The 12,218-nt window shown below is 43.0% G+C and overlaps 1 protein-coding gene across 1 annotated transcript; it reads right to left on the bottom strand.

Moving 5' to 3' along the window:
- Positions 1 to 540: 540 nt before the first annotated feature.
- On the bottom strand, positions 541 to 2,419 carry LOC123058056 (uncharacterized). Its single transcript, XM_044480886.1, has 2 exons — positions 2,250 to 2,419; positions 541 to 2,159 (listed from the first exon to the last, which is right to left on the bottom strand). Exon 2 carries the CDS (start codon positions 2,117 to 2,119, stop codon positions 815 to 817), a length of 1,305 nt encoding a protein of 434 aa, XP_044336821.1. The 5' UTR covers positions 2,120 to 2,159; positions 2,250 to 2,419; the 3' UTR covers positions 541 to 814.
- Between the last annotated feature and the right edge of the window lie 9,799 nt (positions 2,420 to 12,218).

Here is a 12,218-nt window from a genome sequence, read left to right as displayed (position 1 = left end):
AGGCTAGAACTTAAATACTACTCCTGATATCCTCACAGTTGCTTGCTAGGCTAGGACTAGGGGGGGAATTAACATCCAATCAAATTCCTGAATATCCCATCAGTCATATTAGCAAATGACCAGCAACTCTAGTCCAGCTACTCCTACCTTGTTCCAATTTCTTTTCTTTTGCCAAAATTACTTTCAAGGTGAACAATTGGCAGCGAGTCCTTTTCTGATGAAGTAGAAGCGACAGAAATAATTTAACATTTGGGCTCAACTTTCGCCTCCAGTTCTGTGCATGCATTGAATGAAAATCAATCCGCCAAACATAAAAGCCTAACTGTTTTCTTTGCTCGAGTATGAATGGCATTATTAATGCGCAAATAACCAACCAAGTTAAACATCACGCTGGTCCTGCATCCAAACTAATATACGTATACAGCTTCAGCTTTCAACTCAGGAAATCAGACCAGCATTACTATATATGATCTCCTTTTCTTTCTACCTGCATTCTTCAGCTAGCTTACCGATATCACAACAGTTCAAACTTGCCATCAAAGAATTATTTGATCACCATCAAATCTGAACACTAGCTGGAATGCTCCGGAAATAAAACTAGGGAGGTACAATTTACAGTGCATTTCATCATACCACAAGATGGATTATGCAAAGGACATACCTACTAATTAAGTTGACTTAACACTACTAAAGCGGAGCAAAAACAAAGGGAGCAGCAAGAGTACACTTTAGCGCATTTAGTCCCAGCATGCATGCACAGATATAGTCAAACACTAGCTAGAGTTCAGCAAGTCAAAATGTCATACTGAATCATTCAGAGCACCGCCTCGATACTCAGTTGCTTGTTAAACATGTAACGAATGGATTTGTGCTTAATCATACGGAGGCCACGCATCATCTCTTTGCCTTTGCTGCCAATGTTTCCATTGTCTTTGCAGATGCCATTGTTGCCACTATTGTAGTTGTCATTGTCTTTGTTGGCGCCATTGCCATTCTTGCCATTGCCGTACACTACCTCCATACCAGTAAAGAGGGCAAATTGCTTGCCAGTAACCATCTCATTGCAGTCCTTGTCAAATATCATGGAATCCAAGAAGTCAGCAACAATGAACCTGCCGGAGCCAACGCTGATGACCTTGGACTTGCACAATTCGCTCGGCTGCCACTCCTCTGGCAGGTCATCATTCGCCCAGATCCGCATCTTCTCCGGCAGCGGCTCCTCCCCTCTGAGGACGCCAGAGATGTCAGCAGCGCAGGGGAGGCCTTGTGATTCACCGAACCAGAGCCCGAGCTCCGGGACGTATTCCGCCTTGCCCTGGAACGGAATAAGCCAGTCGCCAGCCTTGCTCCACTCACGAGTCTTGATGTAGAAGCAGTAGGTGCCAGTGCCCTCGGCACCGGCGATAGAGAAGCAGATGGTGTCGCCCACGAGGGCGTGGCCATAGACGTAGGCGTGCTTCTGGTGGATGATCCACGGTGGCAGCGGGAGGATGTCACAGTGCCAGGACCTGCTAGAAAAGGAGCGTGGATGCTCTGCCCTCCACACCAGGGCCTCGAACTGCGGCTTCACCTCGGACTTGTCCGGATGGAGGATCCTATCGATGATGTAGAGGTCCCCGCAGTCTTCTCCATCATCGAGGTGTGAGTCCGACGGAGGGACGGTGATTGACAACGGCGAGTGCTTGTGCTCGTGGAGGCTTGGCATGGTATCGATCGAGCGGCAGTGCTCGCCCATGTCGAAGCGTAGCATGCGATTCGCGCGGTCGCCCAAGACGAATGTTTTCTCCGAGGCGGTGGGGAAGAAATGAACGCAGTGACGGCCCGGCAGGCAGGACGAGACTTCCGGTGGCCTCATGACCAACTCGCTTGCTGGCGCCTTTTTGATCTTGGGCGCCGCCGCCTCTGCCGCCGCTAGATTAGTGTTGCAGATCCTTTTCCTGTTGGGCACCGAGGCCTTGGCGGGGGTCAGTGTTGGCAGCACCTTGCCCTGCGCGGCCACCTCATCTGCCGTCCGGTGAAAAGAGTTTATCTTGGAGAGGTCCAAGCGGCGCAACGAATACGCGCGGTTGCGCCCGTCATGCACCCCTAGGTTCAGGAACCGCCGGATGCCGCCGCTCATCTTCGACTCTCCGACGATCTAGTTAGTAAGATGCTTCTCTCTGGGAGGATCAGAAGTAGTAGATTCAAAAGAAATAAGGAAGTTTTTTGATCAAAATCGAAGCAAGTTGGGACAGATCTAGAGGCGGAACCTGGAGCAGAACGGCGGCGGAGTGACGGAATAGGGATGGGAGGCAGGCATTTCCTAAACGGCGCCCGATACAGGTATCGGCGCAAACGGGCGAACACCCCCCCGCGCCGCCCTGGGCCGGCCCGTTTCTTATTTTTTTTCCTATTGAACACTAGCGAGGGATCGAACACTGGATCGCTAGGTTGAAAGTAGAGAGAGCTAACCACCAGGATAACAACGCGCCTATGCCTACAACTTTCTTTCTTTTGTTTTTAATCTTTACCTAGGTCGTTCGCTGGTCAGTTTCTGGGCGTTTTTTTTTCTTGTTCCTTTTTCATGTTTCTTTTCTCATTTCCTTTTCTTTTTTCTTTCCTTAAATGCGTGAACCTTTTTTCAATTTCGATGACCTTTTTTCGAATTCAATGAACGTTTATCAAAATTGATGAACTTTTTTTGAAATCAATGAACATTTTTCAAATCCGTGAACCTTTTCCAAATCTGATGAACTTTTTCCAATTCCGATGAACTTTTTTCAAATCCGATGAACATTTTTTCCGAAATTCGATGAACTTTTTCCAAAATCGATGAACTTTTTTTGCAATCAATGAACATTTTTCAAATCCGTGAACCTTTTCCAAATCTGATGAAATTTTTTCAATTCCGATGAACTTTTTTCAAATCCGATGAACATTTTTTCCCAAATTCCATGAATATTTTTCCAAATCGATGAACTTTTTTCAAAATCGATGAACATTTTTTCCGAAATTCGATGAACTTTTTCCAAAATCAATGAACTTATTTTGAAATCAATGAACATTTTTCAAATCCGTGAACCTTTTCCAAATCTGATGAACTTTTTCCAATTCCGATGAACTTTTTTCAAATCCGATGAACATTTTTTCCCAAATTCCATGAACGTTTTTCTAAATCGATGAACTTTTTTCAAAACCGATGATCATTTTTTTTTCATAATCGACGATTTAAAAAAACTGTGAACCTTTAAAGAAAATGGTGAACTTGTTTTCAAAATCGATGAACTTATTTTTCAAAATCAAAGAACTTTTCAACTATTTTTTCAGATTTTACGTTAATGTTTTCACTGAATAAAGGTTAACTAGCACTTTTTCCTAGCTACATAACAACAGAGCGTGTTTAGTCTACTAGTTCTCGCGTCAGACAGAAAGAAGAGCGATCTTTGGTTCGAAACCCAGCTTCCGTAGTATTTTCACGTTCATTTTTTCGTGACGTGGTTTTCGGTCGAAGCTCACCTGGGCCGGCCCAGTAACGTGCGCTTCGAGCGCCAGACCGCGAAGCCGGCGCTGAAGGCGCCGGTTAGGAGCTCCCACGGGAGGCAAGCCTAGGTCTTTGTCGTCTCACCTTATGGTGTTGTTGGGTCGGACCATGATGGGCTGGGCTCAATGCTACCCTACTACTCTCTCCACCAAGCAGCTGGGCCTCGTGCTTACTATAGACGTTCACAAAAAAATCCAGTCATTCCCTAGTTGCTCAAAAAACAAAATCCAGTCATTCCCTTGTCTAGAAAACAGTCATTCCCATTTCCCTCAAAAGAAAATCCAGTTATTCCCATCAGTACTGTACAATAAATGCTCAAAAAGAATCAGTATTGTACAACAAAATGACTTCCTATCTTTGTGACACTAAGCCCCCTAGTTTTATTAAGCCCACATTCAGTTAAGGTCTCCAATAGGAATTGGGTAAGCCAATTTTGAGCAGGTCAACAATTTCTCAAAGCTCTCTCATTCAATTTTTTATACTATACATTATGCTTCCTAATTTTTAACGTTTCACAATTAATTAGATTTTTAAATTAGGATTGGGTCATCCAATTTTGACAGGGTCAATAATTTCTTAAGGAGCTCTTCCATTCAATTCTTTTAATTATGTGCGCTCTTTAATTTTGAAGCTCTTTCATTTAGTTGAGATATTCAATTTTGCATTTTGTTTACGATTATTGACCATGCCAATGATTTTTCAAATTAATCAGCAGCAATCAGCCTATAAAACATATTAATCCTACACACCCTTCCACTACCTAGAAAAAAGAAAGCAACCATGCAATATTATAGCATCAATATAGTACATGCATCCATCGATGCAAAAAAATCCCCATATAAATATACGTTGGTTAATGGATAACACATACCACACTATGAAAGTCCCATCAAATCACCACATTATAAATAAAAATAAACACACTTCATCATCTCCCTCACCCGCCAAACTAAATATTCCATAAGTTCCAAAATATAAAGGGTATTAGATTTTTGGAAAATTAAATTTCTTTAACTTTGACCAAGTTCAAAGCAAAAAATATGGACATCCACAATATTAAAAAAAGTATATAAATTCATTTTGTGATGAATCTATCATACCAATTTAATATTATGAATTTTGATATATTTCTCTACAAATTCTATCAAACTCAAATAGTTTGAATTTTTGAAAAATTATATACCTTATATTCTAAAACAGAGTGCGTGTTTTTTTAAAGAAAGTTAACAACACCAACGACGCAACAAAGTGCGTCCATCCCTTCTACTCTATTATATCACTAAGCTCCCTGTGGGTAAAAGAGCTGAGAATCAATTGAGGACATTGATTTTGGTGGGCTAGTCTTGATTTTCACTCGGTCACCTGTCCCGCTAGGCCCCACCACTCTTAAACATAGTAGTACTACTTTCATAGACTCAAGAAAAAGTAGTACTACTTTCATTTTTACTTAGGGCATGTTTGGTTCCAATAAGTCACCTGACTTATAAGTCAGGTGACTTAAAACCGGTGACTTATAAGTCACGTCTGTTTGGTTGTCACCTTCCCACCTTGTTTTTTATGTAAAGGCGGTGGAACCCACGCAAAAGGGGATGACTTATAAGTTTTAAGTTGGGTGGAGCAACTTATGACTTATAAGTTGGGGTGACTTATAAGTTGGGACTGTTTGGCAAAATAAGTCAGTGTTTTCACTTTTCGACTTATAAGTTGGTGACTTATTTGGAACCAAATAGGCCCTTAGTATTTCCTTTCCCTTACCTTATCTCCCGGACACTTCGAGCTTACTCTGTCCGAGCTCCACGAGATAGACCCACAAGGTGAGATTCGGTCCGCTGTCCATGGTTGTCGCCGTCGCCGACAGCAAGGCTCGTCGTTGCAGGTTCCACCACCGCATTCGATGCGCCTAAGTCTGGGCATAAGTTGTGGGAGCTGCTTCCATGTCGTTGTTCCCCTCAATTCAAGCTCCATGAGAGACATGGTCCCCACAAGGTGAGATGCGATCCACCGTCCAGACCGTCTTTGTCGCTGGCTCAAGGCTGGAGTTGTTGCGGGTAGTGCCACACGCGTCTAGTGCACCCAAGCCCAGGCCTAAGAGCATCTCCAGCAATTTGGCCCCCGGCGCATCTGGTGAAGGGCTTTGCGCATTTCCATCGGCGGTTTTTCAGGCGGGGGTAGGGGGTGTTGGGGAACCTACTATTTCAAAATATTTCCTACGATCACACAAGATCTATCTAGGAGAAGCATAGCAACGAGAGGGGAGAGTGTGTCTACGTACCCTCGTAGACCGAAAGCGGAAGCGTTGAGTAATGCGGTTGATGTAGTCGAACGTCTTCGGGATCCAACCGATCCAAGTACCGGACGTACGACACCTCCGCGTTCAGCACACGTTCAGCTCGATGACGTCCCTCGGTCTCTTGATCTAGTTGAGGCCGAAGGAGAGTTCCGTCAGCACGCGACGTGGCAATGGTGATGATGAAGTTACCGACGCAGGGCTTCCCCTAAGCACTATGATGATATGACCGAGGTGTGTAACTATAGAGGGGGGCACAGCACACGGCTAAGACAAATCTTGGAGTGCCTTTGGGGTGCCCCCCTGCCCATGTATATAAAGGAGGGGGAAGAGGAGGCCGGCCTAGGAGGGGCGCGCCTATAGGGGAGTCCAACTAGGATTCCCAATCCTAGTTGGAGTCCCCTTCCTTTTCAAAGAGGGGAGAGAGGGAAGGAGTAGGAGAGGGAGAAGGAAAGAGAGGGGGCGCCGCCCCCTCCCTAGTCCAATTCGGACTTGCCATGGAGGGGCGCGCGGCCACCCCTTTAGGCCCTTCTCTTCTTTTCCATATGGCCCATTAAGGCCCACAACTTCCCCCAGCGAATTCCCGTAACTCTCTGGTACTTCGAAAAATACCCGAATCACTCGGAACCTTTCCTATGTCCGAATATAGCCTTCTAATATATTGATCTTTACATCTCGACCATTTTGAGACTCCTCGTCATGTCTGTGATCTCATCCGGGACTCCAAACAACCTTCGGTACATCAAATCACATAACTCATAATACAAATCGTCATCGAACGTTAAGCATGCGGACCCTACGGGTTCGAGAACTATGTAGACATGACCGAGACACATCTCCGGTCAATAACCAATAGCGGAACCTGGATGCTCATATTGGTTCCCACATATTCTACGAAGATCTTTATCGGGAAAACTGCATAACAACATATGTTGTTCCCTTTGTCATCGGTATGTTACTTGCCCGAGATTCGATCGTCGGTATCATCATACCTAGTTCAATCTCGTCACCGGCAAGTCTCTTTACTCGTTCCGTAATGCATCATCCCACAACTAACTCATTAGTCACATTGCTTGCAAGGCTTATAGTGATGTGCATTACCGAGAGGGCCCAGAGATACCTCTCCGACAATCGGAGTGACAAATCCTAATCTCGATCTATGCCAACTCAACAAACACTATCGGAGACACCTGTAGAGCATCTTTATAATCACCCAGTTATGTTGTGACGTTTGATAGCACACTAAGTGTTCCTCCGGTATTCGGGAGTTGCATAATTTCATAGTCATAGAAACATGTATAAGTCGTGAAGAAAGCAATAGCAATAAACTAAACGATCATAGTGCTAAGCTAACGGATGGGTCTAGTCCATCACATCATTCTCTAATGATGTGATCCCATTCATCAAATGACAACACATGTCTATGGCTAGGAAACTTAACCATCTTTGATTAACAAGCTAGTCAAGTAGAGGCATACTAGGGACACTCTGTTTGTCTATATATTCACACATGTAATAAGTTTCTGGTTAATACAATTCTAGCATGAATAATAAACATTTATCATGATATAAGGAAATATAAATAACAACTTTATTATTGCCTCTAGGGCATATTTCCTTCAGTCTCCCACTTGCACTAGAGTCAATAATCTAGTTCACATCGTCATGTGATTTCACACCAATAGTTCACATCTTTATGTGATTAGTTCACACCTTCATGTGACTAATACCCAAAGGGTTTACTAGAGTCAATAATCTAGTTCACATTGCTATGTGATTAACACCCAAAGAGTGATCATGTTTTTCTTGTGAGAGAAGTTTAGTCTACGAGTCTGCAACATTCAGATCCGTATATATTTTGCAAATTTCTATGTCTACAATACTCTACACAGAGCTACTCTAGCTAATTGCTCTCACTTTTAATATGTATCTAGATCGAGACTTAGAGTCATCTAGATCGGTGTAAAATTTTTGCATCGACATAACTCTTTATGATGAACTCTTTTATCACCTCCATAACCGAGAAATATTTCATTAGTCCTCTAAGGATAATTTTGACCGTTGTCTAGTGATCTACTCCTAGATCACTATTGTACTCCCTTACCAAAATCATGCTAAGGTATACAATAGGTCTGGTACACAGCATATCATACTTTATAGAACCTATGACTGAGGCATAGGGAATGACTTTTCATTATCTTTCTATTTTCTACCGTGGTCGGGTTTTGAGTCTTTACTCAACTTCACACCTTGTAACACAGACAAGAAATCCTTCTTTGACTGATCCATTTTGAACTCCTTCAAAATCTTGTCAAGGTATGTACTCATTGATAAAACTTATCAAGCGTCTTGATCTATATCTATAGATCTTGATGCTCAATATGTAAGCAACTTTACCGAGGTCTTTGTTTGAAAAACTCCTTTCAAACACTCTACATCATTTCTGATCAACAATATGTCATTCACATATATTTATCAGAAAGGTTGTAGTGCTCCCACTCACTTTCTTGTAAATACAGGCTTCACCGCAAGTCTGTATAAAACTATATGCTTTGATCAACTCATCAAAGCGTATATTCCAACTCCGAGATGCTTGCACCAGTCCATAGATGGATCGCTGGAGCTTGCACACTTTGTTAGCATTTTTAGGATTGACAAAACCTTCTGGTTGCATCATATACAACTCTTCTGTAAGAAATCCATTAAGGAATGTAGTTTTGATATCCATTTGCCAGATTTGATAAAATGCGGCAACTGCTAACATGATTCAGACAGACTTTTAAGCATCGATACGAGTGAGAAAATCTCATCGTAGTCAACATCTTGAATTTGTCAAAAACCCTTTTCGACAAGTCGAGCTTTGTAGATAGTAACACTACTATGAGCGTTCGTCTTCCTCTTGAAGATCCATTTATTCTCAATGGCTTGCCAATCATCGAGCAAGTCCACCAAAGTCCACAATTTGTTCTCATACATGGATTCTATCTCGGATTTCATGGCCTCAAGCCATCTGTCGGAATCTGGGCTCATCATCACTTCCTCATAGTTTGTAGGTTCATCATGGTCTACATGACTTCCAGAACAGGATTACCGTACCACTCTGGTGCGGAACGTGCTCTGGTTGACCTACGAGGTTCGGTAGTAACTTGATCTGAAGTTACATGATCATCATTATTAGTTTCCTCACTAATTGGTGTAGGCATCAATGGAACTGATTTATGTGATGAACTACTTTCCAATTCGGGAGAAGGTACAATTACCTCATCAAGTTCTACTTTCCTCCCACTCACTTCTTTCGAGAGAAACTCCTTCTCTAGAAAGGATCCACTCTTAGCAACAAAGATCTTGCCTTCGGATCTGTGATACAAGGTGTACCCAACAGTTTCTTTTGGGTATCCTATGAAGACGCACTTCTCCAATTTGGGTTTGAGCTTATTGATACGTCTCCAACGTATCTATAATTTTTGATTGTTCCATGCTATATATATTCTGTTTTGGACATTATTGGGCTTTATTATACACTTCTATATTATTTTTGGGACTAAACTATTAACCGGAGGCCCAGCCCAGAATTGTTGTTTTTTTTGCCTATTTTAGGGTTTCACAGAAAAAGAATATCAAACGGAGTCCAAACGGAATGAAACCTTTGGGAACGTGATTTTCGGAATGAACATGATCCAGAGGACTTGGACCTTACGTCAAGCAATCAACGAGGAAGGCACGAGGTAGGGGGGGTGCGCCTACCCCCCAGGCGCGCCCTCCACCCTCGTGGGCCCACTGTTGCTCCATCGACGTACTCCTTCCTCCTATATATACCTACGTACCCCCAAACTACCAGATACGGAGCCAAAACCCTAATTCCACCGCCATAACTTTCTGTATCCACGAGATCCCATTTGGGGCCTTTTCTGGAGCTCCGCCGGAGGGGGCATCGATCACGGAGGGCTTCTACATCAACACCATAGCCCCTCCGATGAAGTGTGAGTAGTTTACTTCAGACCTACGGGTCCATAGTTATTAGCTAGATGGCTTCTTCTCTCTTTTTGGATCTCAATACAAAGTTCTCCCCCTCTCTTCTGGAGATCTATTTGATGTAATCTTCTTTTGTGGTGTGTTTGTTGAGACCGATGAATTGTGGGTTTATGATCAAGTTTATCTATGAACAATATTTGAATCTTCTCTGAATTCTTTTATGTATGATTGGTTATCTTTGCAAGTCTCTTAGAATTATCAGTTTTGTTTGGCCTACTAGATTGATCTTTCTTGCAATGGGGGAAGTGCTTAGCTTTGGGTTCAATCTTGCAGTGTCCTTTCCCAGTCACAGTAGGGGCAGCAAGGCACGTATTGTATTGTTGCCATCAAGGATAACAAGATGGGGTTTATATCATATTGCATAAGCTTATCCCTCTACATCATGTCATCTTGCTTAAAGCGTTACTCTGTTCTCTTGAACTTAATACTCTAGATGCATGCTGGATAGCGGTCGATGTGTGGAGTAATAGTAGTAGATGCAGGCAGGAGTCGGTCTACTTGTCTCGGACGTGATGCCTATATACATGATCATACCTAGATATTCTCATAACTATGCTCAATTCTGTGAATTGCTCAACAGTAATTTGTTCACCCACCCTAAAGACTTATGCTCTTGAGAGAAGCCACTAGTGAAACCTATGGCCCCCGGGTCTATCTTCCATCATATTAATCTTCCAATACTTAGTTATTTTCTTTGCTATTTATTTTACTTTGCATCTTTTATTTTTCTTTATCATAAAAATACCAAAAATATCATCCTGTCATATCTATCAGATCTCACTCTCGTAAGTGACCGTGTAGGGATTGACAACCCCTTATCGCGTTGGTTGCGAGGATTTATTTGTTTGTGTAGGTGCGAGGGACTTGTGCGCGGCCTCCTATTGGATTGATACCTTGGTTCTCAAAAACTGAAGGAAATACTTACGCTACTTTGCTGCATCACCCTTTCCTCTTCTAGGGAAAACCAACGTAGTGCTCAAGAGGTAGTGATACGTCTCCAACGTATCTATAATTTTTGATTGCTCCATGCTATATTATCTACTATTATGGACATTATTGGGCTTTATTATCCACTTTTATATTATTTTTGGGACTAACCTATTAACTGGAGGTCCAGCCCAGAATTGCTGTTTTTTGCCTGTTTTAGGGTTTCAAAGAAAAGGAATATCAAACGGAGTCCAAACGGAATGAAACCTTCGGGAACGTGATTTTCTCAACGAATAAGACTCAGGAGACTTGGACCTACGTCAAGGCACAAGGGAGGAGGCCACGAGGTAAGGGGCGCGCCTGCCTACCCCAGGGGCGCCCTCCACCCTTGTGGCCCCCCTGTTGCTCCACCGACATACTCCTTCCTCCTATATATACCTACGTACCCCCAAATGATCAGATACGGAGCCAAAAACCTAATTCCACTGCCGCAACTTTCTGTATCCACGAGATCCCATCTTGGGGCCTGTTCCAGAGCTCCGCCAGAGGGGGCATCGATCACGGAGGGCTTCTACATCAACACCACAGCCTCTCCGATGAAGTGTGAGTAGTTTACTTCAGACCTACGGGTCCATAGCTAGATGGCTTCTTCTCTCTTTTTGGATCTCAATACAATGTTCTCCCCCTCTCTTGTGGAGAACTATTCGGTGTAATCTTCTTTTTGCGGTGTGTTTGTTGAGACCAATGAATTGTGGGTTTATGATCAAGTCTATCTATGAATAATGAGTGGAGTAGTAGTAGTAGATGCAGGCAGGAGTCAGTCTACTTGTCTCGGACGTGATGCCTATATACATGATCATACCTAGATATTCTCATAACTATGCTCAATTCTGTCAATTGCTCAACAATAATTTGTTCACCCACCGTAGAATACTTATGCTCTTGAGAGAAGCCACTAGTGAAACCTATGGCCCCCGGGTCTATCTTCATCATATTAATCTCCTACTACTTAGTTATTTCTTTTGCTATTTACTTTGCCTTTATTTTACTTTGCATCTTTATCATAAAAATACCAAAAATATTATCTTATCATATCTATCAGATCTCACTCTCGTAAGTGGCCCTATAGGGATTGACAACCCCTATTTGCGTTGGTTGCGAGGATTTATTTGTTTTGTGCAGGTACGAGCGACTCGCTCATAGCCTCCTACTGGATTAATACCTTGGTTCTCAAAAACTGAGGGAAATACTTACGCTACTTTGTTGCATCATCCCTTCCTCTTCGGGGAAAACCAACGCAGTGCTCAAGAGGTAGCAAGAAGGATTTCTGGCGCCGTTGTCGGGGAGGTCTACGCAAAAGTCAACATACCAAGTACCCATCACATGCCCTCATCTCCTACATTACATTATTTGGCATTTGCCTCTCGTTTTCCTCTCCCCCCCCACTTCACC

This window comes from Triticum aestivum, chromosome 3A, assembly GCF_018294505.1.
Source record: "Triticum aestivum cultivar Chinese Spring chromosome 3A, IWGSC CS RefSeq v2.1, whole genome shotgun sequence".
NCBI lineage: Eukaryota > Viridiplantae > Streptophyta > Magnoliopsida > Poales > Poaceae > Triticum > Triticum aestivum.
Note: the sequence above shows the minus strand (reverse complement) of the source record. Positions and strands in the feature narration are given on the sequence as shown.